The sequence below is a fragment of the Silurus meridionalis genome, chromosome 4 (genome assembly GCF_014805685.1).
Source record: "Silurus meridionalis isolate SWU-2019-XX chromosome 4, ASM1480568v1, whole genome shotgun sequence".
NCBI classification, from domain to species: Eukaryota; Metazoa; Chordata; class Actinopteri; order Siluriformes; family Siluridae; genus Silurus; species Silurus meridionalis.
The window spans coordinates 15,943,525-15,966,652 of record NC_060887.1 but is presented as its reverse complement, the minus strand read 5'-3'; the positions used below and the strand labels follow the sequence as shown (position 1 = coordinate 15,966,652).

Here is a 23,128-nt window from a genome sequence, read left to right as displayed (position 1 = left end):
GTATTCATCAAAAATACTGAAAAATATATTGTTTGGTTATTTTTAGGAGTTTGGCTGCATCACCCTTGCCTTCACTGGAAACTCACACCAGGCCACCAGGTGTCGCTCCATTTTGAGTTCGACCAAGAATCATCCTGAGTAAGTACATATTTAATATTTTCTTAAATTATATTTAGTTTGAATCATTATTGCATTGTATGACATATGCAAACAACTTTACCAATGACACAATTAGTGATGTGTGTGTGTGTGTTTCATAAACAGATGTGATTAAGCACCTGCTCCAAAAAGGGCAAAGGCAGCACACACAGTCCACCATGTCATGGAAGGATCAGACAGATAACGACACAGTTCCACAGACTCTGCGATTCCTGCCCGCACATGAACCTGGACCTCAACTGAGGTCTTCTGACTCTCATTCTCCATGTAGTCTATTTAAAATGTTTTTCCCGGACAGTGTTGTGTCAACTTTGTGCCACAACACAAATGCTTAAGCTGCCAAGTCAATAGCCAAGTGACGCAAATACAAATGGAAAGATGTAACCGTGAGTGAGATGTATCGCTACATTGGGCTCTTATTTTACATGGCAATGGTTAAGATGCCCTCCATTATAGACTACTGGTGACAGAGCAGTATTTTCACAGTTCCCTTTCCAGCAACAATTATGTCAAGGGACAGATACAGGACAATTTCGTGGAATGTACACATGAGTCAGCCAGATGCAGACAAAGAAAATGACAGAAAGAGGGGCACATCTGTACATGACCGCCTGTTCAGAGTGAAACCGCTTATCGACACAATCCATAAGACATGCAAAGCAATTTATCATCCTAGAAGATATTTAGCCGTGGATGAGAGGATGGTAGCATGCAAAGCTAACACTGGGAGGACACAGTACATGAAAGCCAAGCCAACTAAGTGGGGGTTCAAGTTGTTTGTTCTTGCCGATTCCTCAAATAGATACACTATTATTATTTAATGCATAGTATTGTAGTCCTACAGGCTAGGATTTGCAGAACCTTACTGTAATGTAGTGTTGCACTCTTTATTTTTTATACATACTGTACTGTATTGTTATTGTTACACAATTCCCTTTTTATTGCTGTCCTTGCTAATGTCCTTGTATTTTTAATAAACCATAAAGGAAACACATTCCTTGTTGTAGTACTGTACTTCTCACTGTGATCCTGGCTCAGTGATCCACAGCTCATTATGTAATCGACAGCTCATTATGCGACCCATTGTCTACGAAGCTGTCAGTCACAGCATGTCGACGCCTCTTCGCATATGGCCTTTCAAAGTAGAAAGTGTTTTTTAAATTTTAAATCAAAGTATTGTTTAAGGTGAATGAGCAGGCAGGATGATTTTCACATGATTAAAAATAAAAAAACCTACATTAGAAGATCTGTTCTCAAAAAGTCTTGGGGAAACATGTTTACTATCGGTTTTGTGGCCTTATTTCAGTGAGTTGTTTTTTTTGCTTTTTCAAAAACCACGCATAAACCTTATTTTGTCAAAAATATAATCACACACATATAAGTTATTTACATATTATGGTAGCCCAGTTTGTGCTGAATACAGTGTAATAAGCCTTTTGTCAATAATATATTTTAAAAGCAACTAAAAAGAACCAAATGTAAGAGCATGTCAAAATCTCTCAAGGGGTCAAAAACACCCTCAGACTCCAGAGGGTTAAGGCTGGAGTTTCAGGGAGAACGGAGGCATGAAAGCCGCAAAAGGGGGTGTGGCAGGTGGATCCCTGATACTTTTGTTGCTCTGTCCCAATTTTTTTCAGACGTGTTGCAGCCATCAAATTTAAAATTACCCTGTTTTTTTTCCTTATAATGGTACATTTCCTTTTTAAAGTTGTTGTTTTTTATGTTCTCCTGTCTTTAAAATATGGGTTTTGCAAGATTTGTAAATCATTTGTATTCTATTTTTATTTACATTTAACAAAGTGGGGTTTTTGGGGGGAATTGGAGACTATTATCAATGAAATGAATAAGTGCAATAAATATTGAAAATAATAAATCTGTAAATGTCTGTAAATATGTTGTTCAAGTTCACCAGGACCTCACAAATCTTTAGTTCTACTTATTTATCTTTGTGTGTGTGTGTGTGTGTGTGTGTGTGTGTGTGTAAGTGTGGGGTTTTAGACACATATAGACACAATAAACAATCCCACAGTATACAGAGGACAGAACACAAATCCAGGATCTTTTTATTTTTATTTTTTATTTTTGCAATAACAACTGCTTTGTTAATGTTTAATTGTTGAACATTTCATTTAATTGTAATGTTTAGCATGTTAAAAAAGCTGACTGAAGTGTGTATTTCAGTGTGTGCTTAGTCGTCCATCATCCTCCCTGCAGCATTGTGACAGTTATTGAACAGCAGACTGTAATTAGTTCCGCCTGCTTTCACAAAATCTGACACCGTCTTACTACCAGCGAAGTTTTTAGTCTCTCTTATCTGTAAAAAAAGAGTCAGTGACTCTAAAGAATAAATAAAGAAATCAGGGTACATTTTTTGTCTACAAAGGTTCTTACCGTCCATGTGTTGCTCATGTGACGTGCATCCACCACAACTGTCTGAGAGGAAATGCCATAACCACCTCCTTTATGCACCAACCACTTAGTGCCATCTGCCAGAGTCACTCTGGAATCATTATAAACCCAAAATTAATTAAAATCCAGAATTTTAATTAAATTATTTAAATATAACCCCAGATATATTTAAGTTTTAGTTTCATATCACGTATATTATCTTAAGCAGCTTAAAAATAATTTATCTGAATTTCTTTATCTTAAAAATAAAATGCAAATTAATTTCTATTCAAATTTATATGGATTATCTAGTAAAATCTTACTTAGTGAAATGTATTGCCCTAACAAAGTTAATATTAAAATAGGCAACAGAATAAATGATGAAACAATAACAATAAAATTAATAAATGCAACTAATAAATGCAAAAAATCTAATATTTATTTTGTATCTTCCAGTCCTTATAGCTCTATATATACTTGTATAATATTAGTGTTTCTGTACCTGACTCCTGAGTGACTCAATATTCCTCTCTCCCGACTCTGGCCATCAAGTGGCCGTGTCATGCGCTCAGCCTTATACACTTTAGAGTTATAGAGCTTGGTCAGGTCATCCTTTTTCGACAAGTCATAACTGTATGAGTTTCCAGTTTTACCTGATAATAAAATGTAAATTTATGTAAATTATTAAATGTATGTAATTCCTGTATGGTTTGTGTGTATAATGTGTATAACATGAACAATACTCTGTACAGTAGACCTATTTTAATCTTTTTAAAGTGTGCATAATGTTTTTTTTTCTTGGAATTTCTATATATATATATATATATATATATATATATATATATATATATATATATATATATATATATATATAAAGAAATCTTGGTATACTTAGGCTTCATTTACAGAAGGCTTAATAAAACATGTAATGAAGATGTTATAAACATACCAGAACCCCAGGAGCCTTCAGCGACAATCAGTGCTGTAATGAACACGAACACACCGAGAGCGTTAGTGACCATCATCTCTGAATCTCTGTAAATCTGATGTTGATGCGAAGTTGAGGATACTGTGAGTCAATGAAAATGAGCATGTTTATATACTGAGCCTGACATGCTCAAGCAAAGAGCTGGAATAAAAATGATTTTCTTATGTAACAAGAAATTTGCACAATTCCAGAAAATCGTACATGGCTGTTTTCCAGTCCTGACTTTGACCCTGTAAAGGTTCAGTCATCTATTCCTACATTCTCCAATTACTTACTGCAGAAACACAAGCAAAATATGTAATAAATATACAGGACAATGCATTGTAAATACATAAACAACCTTAAAATAATTAATTGTAACAATTACTTTTATTTAAATTATAATTCTGAATCATTTACTTGCTGAGTTTTTAATTATTTATTTATTACTTTATTATTTACAACAGTATAGCATAACCCTAGAAATAAATCTTTTCTACCTTTTAATATTTGAAGTACTGTTTATATGTCTAAATTACTGGAAATTCCAAAGTGGCTTTTTGGGAAACTCCTGAATAGTGAAATAAACAACAGTGATTGTGAAATAATTTGGAAAACGAAAATGTTTTGGATTTGGGTCAATAGTTGAACATCTCAGGACAAGATATATTGGATAAAATGACATTCATAAAAAGAATCCACACCTTTTGATCTATCACTTAATATAGACCGATACACATAGGCAAACTGTATACATACAGGTGCATCTCAATAAATTGGAATATCATTAAAACGTTGATTTATTTTAGCAATTCAATACAAAAAGTTAAACTTGTATATTATATAGATTCATCACACACAGACTGATATATTTCAAGTGTTTATTTTTTTTTAATTTTGATTATTTTGCCTCACATTTAACAAAAACTCAAAAAAATAGAATACTTCATAAGACCAATCAAAAACAAAATTGGTAAATTGTGAATAAAATCAGCATCTCCATAAATCTGGTCAGCAGAGGGAAGCATGAAGTACTCAAAAACGTCCTGGTAGACGGTTGTGCTGACCGTGGACTTGATAAAACACAGTGGACCAACACCAGCAGATGACATGACTCCCCAAACCATCACTGACTGTGCAAACTTTACACTGACCACAAGCAACCTGGATTCTGTGTCTCTACTCTCTTCTTCCAGACTCTGGGACCTTGATTTCCAAATGAAATGCATCATTTAATTTCCTTTAATCTGAAAAGACAACTTTGGCCCACTGAGCAACAGTCCTTTACGCAGGTAAGACACCTCTGAGGTTGTCTCTGGTTCAGGAATGGCTTGACACAAGAAATGCAACAGTTGTAGCCCATGGGTACGTCTGTGCGTGGTGGTCATTGAAGCACTGACTCCAGCTGCAGTCTACTCTTTGTGAATCTCTTGAATTCTTGAATGGGCTCCGTTTCACCTTTTTTGACCACATTATTTCCTTTCATTCAACTTTCCATTAGTGTGCTTGAATACAGCACACTGTGAACAGCCAGCTTCTTTAGCGATGACCTTTTGTGCCTTACCCTCCATGTGCAGGGTGTCAATGATGGTCTTCTGGACAACTGTCAAGTCAGCAGCATTTAAAGGTTTAGAAAACCTTTGCAGGTGTTTTGAGTTAATTAGCTAATTAGAGTGTGACACCACGATGAATGATGAAGATTGATGAATCTATATAATATACAAGCTTCACTTTTTGTAATGAATAACTAAAATAAAACAACTGTTTAATGATATTCTAATTTATTGAGATGCACTTGTATGTGTATTATACATATACCGTATACTTCATGAGTCCTGAATGCATGTTTGTGTATTTGTATGTGTTATTAACACAACTGTGCTCACTCTGTAACTAGGCAATTGTGTGCACTGTAGAGTATAGAAAGTGGAGTTGGTAGTGGCCATGTGGAGTCACATTATTTGCTGGAAAAGAGATTTCGACCTGCAATGTGACCTGACACATGCAAAGCATGCTAAATAAAATATCACATAGGTTTTTTTTTTTTTTATGCAGGCAGTAAGGGCTATTATAATAACATTGAAATAAAAACAGCTTGTGATGGTAAAATATTTATCTTTATTTTTCCACTTTGCAGAGCAACCATATATTTTTTAAATCAGCCCAAACATAAGTAGTTTGTGCTATTTTCTTCTAGTTTTCTTCCATGATTTTCTGGATCCATTTTGCATATCGAGCTACACGTGTGTATACGCCATATCTTCCTGCTCTTCCACAGTCGACTCCCCAGCTAACGATTCCTGCTGCGTAAAACACATCATTCTTTTTCATGACAAAACCAGAGCCACTGTCTCCTTGACAGGTGTCCTTCCCTCCTTCAGGAAGTCCAGCACAGAACATGTTCTCCGTCAGAGTGGACACATCACTTACTGTCTTTTTCACCTCCTCAAAAGACAAGTGACACACTTCTTGCTCCACAATGGGAAGAGCGATGTACCTGAGATGATTAGCAGTGTGGTATGTCTCAGTCATTCCAAATCCAGAGACCCATCTGAAGCAGAAACAGTAGAAAATGCTGCATCATCATAATGTTTCTCTCAAAATCAAACAAGGATATTTGCACGTGTTAAAATGTTGTTACCCAGATTTCTCAAGCTCAGAGTCCTGTGCAGGAAGACAGACTGGCATTACACCTGCATTAAAGGTAAGGGATGATGCCAGCTTAATTAACGCAATATCATTATTGTAATCTGGGCTTTTATATCCTGGATGGATGTGAAATGACTCAATAGGAAGTGATTCAAATTGTGTGTCGCTTTTAAAATAGTCGCTCACTTTGTTGCTTCCAACATATGCCTGAAAAACATCAATAAAAGTATGTTTAAATACTAAAATAAAAATATATCACTATTAAGAGTTAAAGCTGATGGGTAATGCTACCTTTAATTCATCCTTAGACAGCTTTTCTTTGTTGAAATTGTGAGCGGCAGTGAGGAGCCATTTTTCCCCAATCACAATCGCTCCTCCTCTTCCTCCAGCTTGTAGAAACACCTGCCAGGGAAATGAGTTGTCTACTGCTTGTTGTCCTCCTAAAACCCGGCCACGACCACCAGCAATATCCACTATAGGACGCCCACACACTGACACACACACATACACACACATTATTTATTAGACAACCAAAAAATAAAAATGCATTACTACTACACTATAGGGGTTACACACTATTACATGCTGACTAGCTGACTAGTAATTTATAAAAGTAGTCGACTATTTACTGTATGTAACTTTTTCTTGAGTCAAGGCAGAGACTGTTTCAGAACTTTACAACAGTTAATAGCCAAACATTACTAATTTACATTTCATATTCAATTATATTTTTAGAATTCCAAAAAATTTTGGACACTGTGTAAAATGTTAATAAAAACACTCATATTCATTTAAAATATAACATAAAACATAGAACACATTAAATGTTTAAACTTAAGAAATGTAGAAGAAGGTTAGGTAATTTTTTGACAGCTGCTTCATCTCCCTGTAAGTTGGGACAGGGCCATGTTTACTGTGAAGCAAATGTTTTCAAATGATAAAATGTCTGGACTGAAGACTGGCCAGTTCAGCTTTCGGACTCTTCTACTAAGAAGCCATGCTGTTGTAACAGATGCAGTATGCATTTAGCATTGTCGTTCTGAAATATGAAAGGCCTTCCCTGAAAAGAGATGTCATCTCTATCTAAGCATAAATGAAAGCATATGCTTGCATATAACTTTCAGTATTGATTGATGTTGCCTTTCTAGATGTGCAATTCCATAGGCACTAATGCACCCCAATACCTTCAGAGCTGCAGGTTTGTGAACTGAAAAGTGATAGCAAAGGAAAGGGGTAGCTTAGTGGTTAAGATGTATGATTGTGATAAATGTAAGTCATTTTGAATAAGGGTATCTGTCAAATCCTGTAAATGTAAATAACAAACCTGGTCCCTTTTCTCTTTAGTCTGGAGAATGCATCATCCATGGTTTCCATAAATAATTAAAAAATTTGTTTTATCAGACCACAGACCAGTTTTCCACTTTGCCTCAGTCTATTTAAAATGGCCTTTAGCTCAGAAAGGATGGCGGTGTTTCTGTATCATATTCACATAAAAAACTTTCTTTCAGCTTATCCCATTGGGGAGTCGCCACAGCGGATCATCTGTATTCATGATCCATATGTTCGTTTTGGCACATGTTTTTATGCTGGATGCCCTTCCTAACGCAACAATCCCCATTTATCCAGGCTTGGGACCGGCACTAAGAGTGCACTGGCTTGTGCAGCCCTAATGGCTGTGGTTGGTTCCCTGACTGGGGATCGAACCCGGGCTGCAGCGGTGAGAGCGCCACATCCTAACCACTAGACCATCATTTTCACATATGGCTTCTTTATTTTTTAACCTGCATTTTTAATGACACAGTAAACTTTCTTAACTGACAATGATTTCTGGAGGTTATTTGTGCCCATACAGTGATTCTTTAACAGATTCATACTTGTTTTTAATGCATTGCTGCCAAAGTGCCCAAAGATCAAAAGCATTCAATATTGATTTTTGCCAAATGTTCCTCCAGTTGTTTCTTTTTAGTAACACTTATATTTCCAGCCTTTTGTTGCTCTGTCCCAACTTTTTTCAGACGTGTTGCAGCCAACAAATTCAAAATGACCCTGTTTTTTCCTTAGCATGGTACATTTCCTTGGGGTTTTTTTATGTTCTATTGTCTTCAAAAAGTTTTGCAAGATTTGTAAATCATTTGTATTCTATTTTTATTTACATTTTACAAAGTGGGTTTTTTGGGGGGGGAACTGGAGTTGTAGACTATTATCTATGAAATTAATAAGTGCAATAAATATTTAAAATAATAAATCTTTGTGTCCAGTCAACAGCAGAATAAGGATTGAACTTAATTTTTCAGAAACTGCTGACAGATCTAAACCTCTCCACCCAACCACTATAGCACCCACTGCACATTCAGACACAAGACAGAAGATCCAAAATCTCTCCGTAGCCAAAGATACTATAGAGCAACATTTGAAAAGTTACAACAGCAAGGTTACATCTACATTTCTTTACCTCCAGCCAGGTTCTCTTTAGTGGAGATGGCCATGCAGTGACATCCACATGTCAACCAGATCACAGAAAATATTGCTATACAATATACAAAACACAAACAATTTCTCTAAACGTTACCTGGGAAACAATGCAGTATATCATTGTTATGTCCATTCCATTTTCGATCTGCCTCACAGGTGAGATTTACTAAAAATGATATAAATTGGAGATAATGAGGGACAGTTTTCAATCAACTACTATTCAGTTTAAATGTTTACACATTTAATACTTTTCTAATCAATTTAATTTGAGCCTTAACAGAAATCCTTTTATATATTATTATTATTATTATTATTATTATTATTATTATTATTATTATTATAAAAGAAGATTCTAACTTAACTTACACTGACTTACCATTGTTAGTGTCTGTGAAGGCATAGAAGGGTTCATTGCAGTGATACTGAATGACAGACATGTACTCGTTTTTAGAACCAGACAGATATTTAAATCCACCGTTCAGTAAATGATTTGGTTCTCCACAATCAATAACTGCAACAGAAAGAATAACATTTGCAAAAAATGATTAGCATGATTTTTTTTTAACTTACATTTTTGTTTTGCTCAGAAAACTTAATTGAAATGTTTTTATGTGTTAATTAATAGAACATTCCTGGTGGAGGAACAAACTCTAACATCATATTCATAAACACCACTTCTGTTGTGTTGAACTAAATATTGTCTCCCACTGTAATAAAATTATAATAAATATAAAAACTATATTAATAAAGTGAGTGTTGACTCACTCCTGCACTCAGGTAAAGGTAAATGCCACTTTCCATTCTCCAGGCACATCGATTTATAACTTTTAATTTCCTCTTCTCCCTGAAACACAAATTTTTTTAAAATATAAACTTATAAATATAAATTTATTTTTTAATAGAAGAAAACAATAGATTTTTGCAATTAAATATTAAATGAATGAATGAATTAATAATAAAAAAAAAATCACACACAAAATGAAATAGAAAGAATAAACAGCAATAAAATTTCACCATCATGAGTTTGTATCCAGTGTCACAGAGGACTTGAATGTAATCTCTGTAAGAATATTTTGGGAAGTTGGGAGTGATTCGGCCATTGAGTATTCCTCCTTTGATTTTACACTCCATTCCTACAGAAGGGTTTTATAGACACACACACACACACACACACACACACACACACACACACACACACACACACGCACACACAGATTAAGTACGTTATGCTTCTCTCGCTTTACCATAACTTCATCTTTAAATGTTCTTGAATGTTGGGTTCCAGCATGGATTTGTGTTGCACAAGTGTGTTTGTTTCTTTATTATTTGAGTTGTGAATAATGAACACATACAGTTTAAAGTTTTTTTTATGTCAGTGAAGTGAGCTAAAAAACTCCAGAGGCGACATTCACCTGCACATCGATTTATTTTATTAATGAGTTGATAATATTCATGTGTATTACACAAAAACACACACTAAACACACTGTTAAACTGCACTCTCTGGTGTATCAGCAAGGAATGGAATTGTACAGTGAAACTCTAGCTAACCTCTACATCACGAGGTGATTCTTGCTTACTTTGGGTTGTGTAGTGAAGGCTAAATCCTCCACTCTGTCCATGTTTATCAGTGTGAAATTTAAGCTCTACAGTGTGTGAACCAGTGTGTATGATTCCAGGACTTTTATCTCCACAAAGTTTTTTTGGAGCTTCATCAGGGACAGACACCTAAAGACAGAAAATCGAGGATAGAAAACAGATAGTTGAGTAACAGAAATAGTAATTAAAAAACATTTTATGTAGAAGTTTTTAGAAAGTCTGTAAGCCATAAGATGGATGGTGTGCTTAGCAAAAGACTAGAGTGCAGACAAGAGCTCTTAGCAAAGAGAGTGCAGAGCCCCTCCAAATACCACTATCTTTCTCTCTCTCTCTCTCTCTCTCTCTCTCTCTCTCTCTCTCTCTCTCTCTCTCTCTCTCGCTCTCTCTCTCTTTTAACTTTTAATTCTCCACCTTTATCCTGGCACTGCTCACTGAAATAAAGTAGACCCATTAGTAAAATTTCCCACAAATCTTTGATCTTTAACACTCAATCATTTACATTTACATTTACATTTACATCAATCCTTGCATGCCTGTTTGTAAACTATGTGATAAGGTTCAAAAAGGACTGGTAAGTAGTCTCCATGTGATTTAGTGTTAGATGTTATTAGACAAGATGAGTATCCGTGTGTTAAAACAAAGAACATGATTATATTCATAACCATATGTTTTCAAATGGAGGAGTTTTTGCTTTCTGTGTTCTCAATAACATTACATTTAATTTCTTACTAAGCCATTAGATTGAATATGATTTACTCATAGTGATTTCAGTATAAATGTGTGAAATGGATTAATTGTAATAATGTGATACCTGTAGCCAATGGAACAAGCATGATGGTTCCTGTGCATCAATCTGCTCAATGTGGAAATTGTTGCTAAAGTTAAGAGTTATCTGAAACCCAGGCTGAACAGAGATATTATACAAGCAGGTCATGCCAAGAGGAGCAGCTTTTGGGTATCCAGGACTGGAAAGAAATCCCTCAGGTTCTGTAAAAACATCTCCACCACAGCCCACTAGCACAAAGAGGAAACAACACCACAGAATCAAACAGATATATATAATGGACCAGTATGAATAGCTATGCCTACTGTATAGTCATAAAACATTAAGAAACCTTTAAAAGTTTTTCTTTGTGTGTGTGTGTATGTGTGTGTATTACATTTCCATTTTTGTCATTTGATATATGAAGAGAGACTTACAGAAGTGCTGTAAAAGGTCTGTATCAATAAATACGTCCCCATGTTCGTTCAGGCGAGAAACTAAGAATACCATCAGTCAAAAAACCCTGTTGGGGGTATGTATGAAAAAACTACTTTCCTGGTCTTATTCTTTATTTTTCGTTTAAAGCCTGTGACTCAGGTGTTCATATATTGGGATAAAGTTAATTTCACCAACTAGGCACAAGAACAAGAGTCTTGATGAATTCATTTCTTGTACCTTAAATAATGGTGGGATCAGTTAAAGGTGTATAATTTGCCAGCAATCAGAAAGGTTGTTAAAGGAGGAGGCAACAGGTTAAAAGTGATAGCGTTGTTGTCTAGTTATTCTGATATTCTCTTATTTTTTATAGTTAGGCCCTAGCAGCTATCATGTCAAAAAGGGGAGCAAGAGAGGACATCAGTATCAGAATTTAATTTTTCTTTTTTTAATTGTCTATTTTCCATTGTTCAACATATCCATCAGCCAATACTTACTAGGTTTATAAGAATTCGAAATGAAAGGGTTGGTGGCTAATTCCAGAGGGAAAAAAAGAAAAAAAGGAAAGGGAGACAGGGTTTGGAAAGGTAGGTATGATTAAGGTATGGTGGAGAAAGCATCAGACAAAGGAACAATGTAATAGAGGGTATAAATTGTTGATGTCAGGTACAGTAGGATGGGTTTATCAGATAGGTTTTTCAGGGGGTTGAAGTCTCTGAGAAGATTAAGTGACTCCTAATGGTCTGGATTGTTGTAGATGATTAAAAGAAGGCTAATTAAATATGTTGCTGACATAGCATGGAATTCAAAAAATGAGATGTTAAGGTGAGACAGAACAAGAGTTGAAGCACCATCTCTGAAACAAAAGTAGACCTGTACCACCACCCATGTCCTGCTATTGTGGAGTGTGAAAGAACACATACACAGAGGACAAAACAATCAACTGTAGCCTGGTTCTGAGGCATGATCCAGGATCTAATCTTCAGTTATGGAGAGAGTGATAGGAAGCTTCTGATTTTTCTGTGTGTAAAGGAGCATGTGCATTGCCATTTTGTGTGTGTGTGTGTGTGTGTGTGTGTGTGTGTGTGTGTGTGTGTGTGCATTGTTGGTGTGTACACTTACACACACAGGTACGCTGATCTGCCCGTAGCTGGTAACCATGGTAACAGGTACACAGATACGAGCCCAGAGTGTTGAGGCAGATCTGAGTGCAGCGTGATTCGGAATTGTCTAAGTCATGAGATGAGCATTCATCTATGTCTAAGAATCAAACAACAAACACATTATATATTATACAGTCATTATAGATTTGAGTACAGATGAGTGTCAGTACAGGTGTGAGCCAGTAAAGCGTGAGCCACTAAAGAGCCAGCATAGATGTTAGTACAAGTGGAAGTAAGAACAGTTGTGAATTATTAAGAGCTTGTAAGAGAAATAATTGTTAACAAATTATGATTGTTTAGCATTGTTTGCATTACTATTGTCAAGTAACCAGGCAAAACTAACTCTGTTTATCTTACCAACAGCCTGGTAAAAAGCAGAGAACCCGACATGTTTTTCTGTGTTTGATTCATCAGCCATAAAAAGCAGCTGTAGACGGTTGCTTGGAGACAAAATGGGCTTGCTGCCAGGGTGATGTGGATCTGTGGAATTCTTGCCACAGAACTTTCCCAAAAGTTTCTTACCATGCAGAACCTTAATGATAACAAGAGAACAAAGAGAATCACACTCATAAAGATCAAACTACACCATTTACAGAGTTAAAAATTAGGACTGTGTTCAGAGTCAATCACATAGTGAGGATTTCACACTGTAAAGGCACAGCCTTAATTGTGGTTAGGTTTTTAATTCAACAAATTAAATTAGTAAATTAAAAATGCAATAAAATCTACAATTTAGTTAACTTTATTTAATTTCACATGGCTTTATTGTGCCCACAGCTAACAGCTGGACTACAGCATAAAAAATTAATCTTAAAATACAAGACGTGCTGTTATTCCCTGTGTAAATATAAAAAATGTACTTAATTGAACTTATTGACTGTAGAATACAAAACTTTACATTTATGATAAGACCATCACAGAAATGGCCTCAAATTATCTTTTCATTCAATCATATTAGCCGGTAGATAATTATATAAATGATAATGGTGATGATGATAATGACAATGATGTTGATGAAGATGGCAACAATGGTGAAGTTATTATGGTGATACTAATTATGGTGGTGATGATGATGATAATGAATGTGTTGATGATGACAAGGATCATTGTGATGAAAATGGTAATAAAAATGGTTATAATAATTATATTGAAATTGTGTTGATGGTGATGATGATGATGATGATGAAGCTCCACACTAACCATGAGAGAGTCATAGTAGCAGTTAAGTGAGGGTTCTATGTCCATGTAATTAAATGTGATTTGAAGTTGATAACCATTTGGAACTTCCAGATCCCACTGCTGATGGACATTGGAAGGGTAAGGCTTTGGATACAGAGGAGACTGAATCTGACCATGCATCGATACCTTACACACACACACGCTCACACACATACACAACACACTGCAGGGACAAGAAATCGATAATTAGCACAGAAGTAAAATAAAATTGTACTTTGTATCCAAGTACTATGATTTATTATGGCTAAAATGTCTTATCATTTGTATCACAAGACTGTTGTTTAATCAACTCAGTTTAAGTGAAAAGCATGCAAATGAGCAAAAAAAAAAAAAAAAGATCGATTTGGTTTTTTTCGTGAACGCCCCGTGCTGCCCCCTGGCAAGATGCTACACTGGGCGGCTGCGAATGTCGCCAATGCCTAAATCTGCCACTGCCAAGTGGCAATCAAAACAAGTTCAAAACAGAGCATGCGCTCTACCCTGATTGGTGGCTCACTGCATGTGTTATCAACACACTACTAAGCTTTTTAAATATGCATAGATGAGTTTCATACTTTTGCACAAGAAACACCATTACACATAAGAAAAAAAATTGTGTGTGTGTGTATGCACAGCTGTATGTCATCAACGTGGAATAACTCACACTTTCTTAATTGTTCTGCTCATTAACATAAAGAAGAGCCCCAAAATGATATATATATGGTAAGCATTTTCCCTTTGTATAAGCCAGAAGTAGAAACTTCTGTCTGAGTCTGAGTCTGAGTTCCTTTAGGGGAGGACGGCTTTCTGTGTCATGTTGATCTGTAAAGCAGCACACGCAGCATTTAAAATTAATTCATGTGTCTCAGAGAAAACATGCGAAAGCTTTTACCCTCCCAAAAAAGTACAAATGAAAAGTAAAAATTTACATTAAAAAATTTATTTATTTGAGTCATTCTATTCATGAATTGCACCACGAGTGATGAATGCATTAATACATGATGTGTTGTTATTCGGCATATAGTCAGTTGTCTCAGTATCCCTAAAAAGAGATCAACTTAACAGAAGATTTCCTGCCACTTATTATGACTTGTTTGCATATACATTATTTAATTGCTCATAGATTTCATATCAGAAAAATAATAATAAAAAAACACAAACAATCCAAATTTTCTATTCTTACCTGAGTATTAGCTGTAATCTGGCCATTGCTTTACCAACTGTGTTTTCAAATGAGTAATGCAATGTGGAAGGACAAAGTCACAGAAAATCAGGTTTGTTTAATTTGGCGAAAGAATAAGAGAGATGGATAGAAAGAGTGAGACAGATGGCTACAAAGGGACAGATAGAGATAGATAGATAGATAGACAGATAGATAGATATAGAGAGAGAGAGAGAGAGAGAGACAGAGAGAGAGAGAGAGAGAGAGAGAGAGAGAGAGAGAGAGAGAGAGAGAGAGAGAAACGGACAGGAGGTGCCAACATTTCTCGTAACTCATGTTGTGTTTAAGGTCAAAATCCAAAATGTTGCTTCAGTTCCACCAGTGTGTGTGCTAATACAAAACATTTATTAAATTAAACACTATATTTATGTATACGAGTGTGTGTGTGTGTGTGTGTGTGTGTGTGTGTGTGTAAGTTCAAAAAAGATAATGAAAAAGATTGAATATTTAATCTGTAAAATGCATTTTTAATCTGTAAAATAAAATTATTATAATTATAATAATACAAGTCTCTAGATATCTATAAATAAACAAATTATACTCAGCTTTAGGCTCAAGATTTTAATTCTTAAAATCTAAAAACAAAATGTGCTTGTGTGTGTGTGTGTGTGTGTGTGTGTGTGTGTGTGTGTGTGTGTGTGTGTGTGTGTGTGTGTGTGTGTGTGTGTGTGTGTGTGTGTGTGTGTGTGTGTGTGTTTGCATGTATGTGTGTAAACATGAGTAAATAATTAATTAATGTTGTTTGAACTCACAAATTAAACTGCATAGAATTCTCAGAATCATTCAGATTAAATAAGTATTGTTATTAAGAAGAAGTGTATTGTTGTTCTGTGCAGTTTACAGTCTGCTGCATGATTGTTTTATATAAATGTATGCGAGATTTCCTTAAAGCGGAACAGACAATGAACATAATATGAGCCACAAATAAACTTCTAAAGCTTATGTGTTCAGTATTCCTATTAAAACAGTAAAACAGCTGACATTCTACGTAGTGCTGTTGAGTCATTAAATACCTTCTTGTCCATATACCCTTTAATTCCCGTGCTGGAGAAATGTACAGTTACATGACAAGCTGCATTTTTATTACCTTTAAAAAAAAGCTGGTGAGTGAATGACTGTTTATAGCTGCAATTATGTGACAAGAAAAACTTGTTTCAGTACTATAAAAAGAGTAAAACTAACACACACACACACACACACACACACACACACACACACACACACACACACACACACACACACACTTTGTAGTTTAGAGTGGTTGAAGAGTTGCTCCTGATTGGTCAATATATGGGGTTGAGAAATAACACTAAATTTAAAAAGCATGTGAATACTTGGGAAATATAATTTAATGTGTACTAAGTGGGGATGTGGCAGTAATAACTTAAAACAGCTCCTCAACTGTATCTCACCTGAGTCAAGTAATCCCCTATTGCTAACCAATCACACACTTCTGTTCTATTGGAAAAAGTTATAAAAGGGGGAATATTTGGTGCTATTTTGCTGGTCATCTCATTCCCCAGCTTTTCCCAGATCTAAAATTATCTTTTCAGTATTGTTTATCTATGCAAACATCAGTAACACAGTCTGTAAATACAGGCCATTTACCATTTCATGCCATTTTCATGCATTTTTAGAGTTTGACATTCTCACACAAGTGACAGCACCACTGTTTATGGGATTAATGTTTCAGATAAGGGACACTTTGGCAGATGAAAAAATATTTGTAATTTATTTAGCTATAAATGACTGATTGACCTCTCCTTTGGGAGTCACTGTGACTTAGGAACACAAACACACAACAATTCCCATACAGTAAAAAAATTAAAAAATAAATGTTGGCAAAATATATGTCAAATATACATTAAATATATATTGTATGCGGTGATGTTAAATAAAATATATTTTTAAAATCGAAAATATATTTAATTTAAACCAAAATATATATTTCAAACCTTACAGTAGAACGAGAATGAAGATCAAAGTACCCACTATATAAAATGTATTTAACACAATAAAAAAAAACAATAAAAGTATTTTATATATGTCCACTGTCAACACCTTAAAGTCTCCAACCCCCCCACAAGTTGCATCTCCTACATAGAACATAGTCCACCTCTGTGCACCTTCCTCCAATCTTATACGTCACCCTATGATCCTCCTTCTTCTTAAAATAAGTATTTACCACTGCTATTTCCATCCTTTTAGCAAAATCTACCGCCCTCTGCCCTTCCACATTCCTCTCCTTAAATCCATACCCACCCATCACCTCCTCACCAGCCCTGTTCCCTTCACCTACATGCCCATTAAAGTCTGCCCCATTCACCAATTGTTCATTTCTAGGTACACCATCTACCACTTCATCTAACTCACTCCAGAATTTTTCCTTCTCCATCTCACAACCCACTTGTGGCACATAAGCACTGATGACATTTATCATCACTCCTTCAACTCCCAGCTTCATGTTCATCACTCTATCAGAAACTCTCTTCACCTCCACTACACTCTTACTAAACTCTTCCTTCAGGATCACCCTTACACCATTTCTCCTTCCATCAACACCATGAAAGAAATCCACCTCCAATGTTCCTGGCCGCACTCCCTTTCCACTTGGTCTCCTGAACACACAACATATCTACCTTTCTCCTCTCCATCATATAAGCTACCTCTCTTCCTTTACCAGTCATAGTGCAAACATTTAAAAAGCCAACCCTAACCTTGACTCTCCTCCACTTCTTTTTCTGCCATGTCTGTAGACATCTTCCTCCTCTAATTGTCCTCCTTTGGCCAGCAGTAGCCCAATTTCCACCAGGACCCCATTGGCTAACGATAATTTCCTCTGACATTCTGTGTTTTCCATTTTTCTTTCTGAATGTCGTTTTAAAGCTTCTAAATATATATAAATATAAATAAAACTAAATTAATTTATATAATTTTAAAGAAATGACAACAGAACAAGTTTCACTTCATACCACATCTACATTAAAACTAATATACTGTATATTTAAATCTCTGCATTTTGTGGTAAAAATCATCCCATTGGAAAAGCCAGTTACATCCTGATATCATTAGATAAACTAATTTTGTTACAACAATTGTCTGTACTACTACTAACACATATCCATTTGCTGTATTAACTTTAGCCTGTGGAAACAAATACAGATGTCCTTAAAGTAAGTGTAACCTTTGTCTTAGGTTAATGTAACTAATACATAATTTAAGTATTAGAAAATTAAAGCTGGGCTAGTATCAGAAGCTCTAGATACGACTATGGAGCCTGAAATAGTAAACGGTCATCAGAGAACAGACAACACAAAACAGGGAAATTTGAAAAAATTTATTATACAGAATAAATGGCAGTTATTTACATTCTCTGTCCACCTAAGCCGGTTTCCTGAGTGCACAGCGCACAATAAACTCAAAATAAAACCTAAAATAAAGAAAGAGTCCATGGAAGTTCTTGATGTGTGTGTGTTTCGTAGAGTATGTTCTTTTCACTACCCGGGTAGGTTTACGTGTGTTCTTATCTGTATTACTCATGAAGGCACAGGATGATGCTGGCTCCAAAGATGCCACGGCTGGCCACACCGGGCTCTTAAACCGTTCACTTCTGCGGTTGGCTCGCCACTGTCCACAAGGGTCAGATTCAGATGGTCTATCCCTTTCTAAAAACCAATCAGAGGTATCTTGAGAAGCTCGTGGACATGCGGCTTAACTCTCTCTCACACAGCTTTCAACCAGTCCTTGTTTGCTTTCTAGCAATGTCTTTACCGGAGGAGAATCGTGTTTGTTTTCAAGTGAATTCCCTGGGGTGTATGACCCACCCGCAGGCAGAGTAGAGAGTTGCACTCCAGTAACCTTGTGTGGGTAAAACAAGTTATGCATTTCTAACTATTGTTTTTATTTTATATTCAAATATGTTGGTAGATAAGGAATTGTTCACCTATAATTGATATTTCCCATTAAATTTCACTTTTTTGTTGAATCAAGTTTTTATAACACTTTTTTCAGCAGAGATATGAAGACTATATGCATGTAGATATACAGTCATAGTGGTTCACACGTGCAGTTAATTTATCCTGATCATAAAGTTAGTAGAAGTATATTTTAGAGGAATGTTTCTGTTCTGACCCAAAAATCAACTAAATTGCTTCAGAAGACATTTATTAAACTACAAGAATCTTATCGCTTACAATTAAGCTTGTTTTTGTTATTTTTTTAAACATGAAAACTGTACCTATTCACTTGCATTTTATGTGTATAAACACATCATACCGGTCAGGTTCGAGAGAGAGTCTCGAACCTGGATCGCAAAAGCGAGTGGCAGACTGATTCTTTAATGAAAACAATAAGTCCAAAAACAGCTTGAAAAAAGAGAACTAAAAATATAACAGGCAGAGAGGGTTTATCAATACAAAATAAACACAAGACAAACACAGATAAGAGAAGACTAAACAGGACAAAGAGACTCAGGAAGACAGGAGACTAGGGAAAACTTGGGAGAACAGAAAAGCCAGGAGACGCTAGGAGACTCAGGAAGACAGGAGAAATCAGGAGGCTAGGGAAAACTCTGAAGAACAGGAAAGCCAGGAGCCTAGAGAAGACAGGAGAAGCTAGGAGACACCAGGAAGACAGGAGAAACCAGGAGGATAGGGAAAACAGGAGAAACCTGGAGGCTAGGGAAAACTCAAGAAAACAGCAGACTAAGAAATCAAACAAAATAGAAATACACTCACCAAACAGAACAAACCAAACCCACACATATCCAGTTTCAAATGCAAGTATCAACACAGACAAATACCAAGACCAATATTAAGAAAGACGATACCACAACAAAAATAATGTGAAATACAATGACAACTGTACTGCAACAAAAGTGAAGACAAATATAATGAACCAACAATGACCAAGGCAAAATTAAATAAACAACATTAACAAGAAGCAGTTGGGAGACATTAAACAGTTAGGGGTTAGGGAGTAAGGGATAAGGGAGTAGGGGATAGGGGCCCAGTAGCGGCATCTGGTGGCCAAAGCAAAAACGAACCCAAAAAATGTCCAGACCATGACAATACCTCCATTAAAATATGAGTCACATGACTTACAAGCAGTAATGTTTAGATTGTGGCGCAACACTATGATATTCTGATATTTATTCAAAGATTTTATTGTGCTTAATGTCATGTGTATTGTTTTTAATGTATCAATATTCTCCTTTACCGGTTACCGGTGTTTCCACTATGTAAAACACATCGTGCCGTTTAATTAGTGTCATTCCTTTGTTTATTCTTAATCAAGTGTATAGGTTTGTAGGTAAGCTCTTCTATTTTTCAATTAGTTTACCAGTAATAGTCTGTCTATAACAACATTGTTGACTTTAATTGTATGTATGTATGTATGTATGTATGTATGTATGTATGTATGTATTTATTTATTTATTTTCAAGGTTCCAGTGATGCTGAATATGTAAGTACTGTTTGCTGAGGATTTAGGTCTTTACATACATACTCAGATGTGTTTTTTGAAAATAATGTATATTTAAAATCTCTTTTTATGTGATCACAACCACAGGTAGAGTTAGCACATGGGACGGGAATAAAAACTCAGTGGACTTCTGCCCTGCAGGACCAAACAGCCACTTCAGTGTTGTGTGTTTTTTTTAATGGCTGCCTTCCCAATGGCGATTCTGATCCACAGCAACTTGAAAGGTAAACAGTTTCGAAAGTCAGGTCAAATGATTAGATAATAAAGAGTTTTTAAAAGGCAAATTCTACTTCTCTCTAATTTCTTCCTTTACTGTCCAAAATATACCCATAAAAATATATCTTTATAGCATATCTATATATTTTTTTTATAGTTCCAGTGTTAAGATTAACAAAACTTTGGAAATCTAAAATTAGTCAGAAGACAGTGTTGCATATCATTTGTACCCTATTCAAATGTTCATGCTTCTTGTTTTGTCTATTGTAGGAGGACAGAGTAAAACTGAGAGTGGTGCTGAGTGGAGGACTGCTTCTGACAAGAAAAATCATGGCAGCTACATATGGTTAGTGAAGACTTGATGTGCATCTGAAGTCGCATATTGTGTGTGTAGGTGCTACAACTTACTTTGCAACCACTAAAAAAACCAATGTTCTATATGAATAAAAATTTGTATTTACTAAATTAGCCACGTTGTTACTGTCACGTGACTTACCAGCATCATTGGCATCCCTTCCTACCATTCATAAACTAACTTTTCATAATTTTGTGAATTCTTACTACTCTGTTGACTTACTGTTTTTCACATACATGCATGAGTTGGTATGCCACACAGCATGTGACCCGTACTGTATCCAAACAAAGAAACACAGACAACAGAACAATAGAGAGAAGAATGAAGTTATTCGAGATTATATGTACAGTACAGACCAAAAGCTTGGACACACCTTCTCATTCAAAGAGTTTTCTTTATTTTCATGACTATGAAAATTGTAGATTCACACTGAAGGCATCAAAACTATGAATTAACACATGTGGAATTATATATGGAATTATATACATAACAAAAAAGTGTGAAACAACTGAAAAATGTCATATTCTAGGTTCTTCAAAGTAGCCACCTTTTGCTTTGATTACTGCTTTGTACACTCTTGGCATTCTCTTGATGAGCTTCAAGAGGTAGTCACCTGAAATGGTCTTCCAACAGTCTTGAAGGAGTTCCCCGAGAGATGCTTGGCACTTGTTGGCCCTTTTGCCTTCACTCTGCGGTCCAGCTCACCCCTAAACCATCTCGATTGGGTTCAGGCTCGGTGACTGTGGAGGCCAGGTCATCTGGCGCAGCACCCCATCACTCTCCTTCTTGGTCAAATAGCCCTTGATGCCTTCAGTGTGACTCTACAATTTTCATAGTCATGAAAATAAAGAAAACTCTTTGAATGAGAAGGTGTGTCCAAACTTTTGGTCTGTACTGTACATGTATGTATCTATTATCTGTTTGCTCAATGAAATTAGCTAACATGATTCATATGCTTTTATTATTATTTGATTTTGTTCCCAGTAATTTTTTTTATAACAAATGCTATAAAAATGCAGACATCAGTATTGGCAAGTACAAAAAAATAATGGTATTGGTGCATCCCTACATTTGAGATAAGTATTTGGTTTCGGATTTGTTGAAAGGAAAATTTGCTGCAAATTCAGTTAAGAGGATAGTTCACCCAGAAATGAAAGAAATGTCATCATTTACTCAACCTTATGTCATTCGAGACCTGCAAGACTTTAATTCAGAAACTCAAATGAAGTGATTTCTGTCCCTCAATTGACAGTCTACACAGCTATCACATTGATGCTTCAAAAAGTTCATAAAAGGATCATAAAACTAATTCATATTCATCAAGCAGTTTAGTCCCAATTTTCGGGAGAGACTCGATCGTTTTATATGATGAACAGATTTAATCTAGGCTTTTATTTTTTACTTGAACCCAATACTCATAATTCAAGCAAGCATGCTTGAGCTTCTATTTGCCATTACTGATGTGTGCATTGATTAATGTTTATATGTTGGTATGTGGTGAACCACCCCTTAATATAGCTGTTATTTTTGTCTATTACAGTGACAGTGAAGAGGTTTCCCAGTGTGTCCAGGGGAGCTTTGGGGATTGCAGTGATTTTTTTATATAGAATTTACTTTTTATATAATTGACTATATATAGATATATAGATATGTTCCTTGCTTGATTTGTGAAACTTGTTGTATGTACATGTTTTAGACATAAAATAAAGATTTCCTTAATGATTTATGTGAATATATTTTCTTGAAATAAAATATCTGGAGGACAAAATACAGTTTTAAATGATTTTAAAATATATTTTTTAAATATTTTTTAAAATATACAAAAATTTGGGAAAAAGTGTATATATAGAAAATATATTTATGTAAATATATTTTAGCAAATATATTTTTTGGCCGTTTTTTATTTTATTTTGAAATACATTTCAAAATATATTTATTTATCGTATGGGAATTCTGCAGGCAAATATGGCCCATGTGAAGAGGCTGTGTTCCCACTGCAGCCTGGGTGTGACACAGCTGCAGTTTTACACGTTGCTCCAAAT

At 35.5% G+C, this 23,128-nt stretch overlaps 1 protein-coding gene across 1 annotated transcript; it reads right to left on the bottom strand.

Annotated features, from left to right (window-relative positions):
* Nucleotides 1-5,612: 5,612 nt before the first annotated feature.
* Nucleotides 5,613-15,148, bottom strand: LOC124385308 (complement C1r subcomponent-like). The gene is made up of 13 exons (XM_046848558.1): nt 14,996-15,148; nt 13,795-13,996; nt 12,952-13,126; nt 12,554-12,691; nt 11,045-11,247; nt 10,215-10,362; nt 9,650-9,768; nt 9,401-9,479; nt 9,012-9,146; nt 8,733-8,801; nt 6,455-6,654; nt 6,156-6,370; nt 5,613-6,065 (listed from the first exon to the last, which is right to left on the bottom strand). Exons 1-13 carry the CDS (start codon nt 15,019-15,021, stop codon nt 5,708-5,710), a joined length of 2,067 nt encoding a protein of 688 aa, XP_046704514.1. The 5' UTR covers nt 15,022-15,148; the 3' UTR covers nt 5,613-5,707.
* Nucleotides 15,149-23,128: the final 7,980 nt, after the last annotated feature.

Bases quoted from the DNA above. Each gene is read 5' to 3' on its own strand.
- LOC124385308 (XM_046848558.1), bottom strand. From the start codon at position 15,021: ATGGCCAGATTACAGCTAATACTCAG. The intron at 13,997-14,995 runs GTAAGAATAGAA...TTGTCCCTGCAG, and splicing joins AGATTACAGCTAATACTCAG to TGTGTTGTGTATGTGTGTGA. The intron at 10,363-11,044 runs GTATCACATTAT...TTCTGTCTTTAG, and splicing joins GCTTGTTCCATTGGCTACAG to GTGTCTGTCCCTGATGAAGC.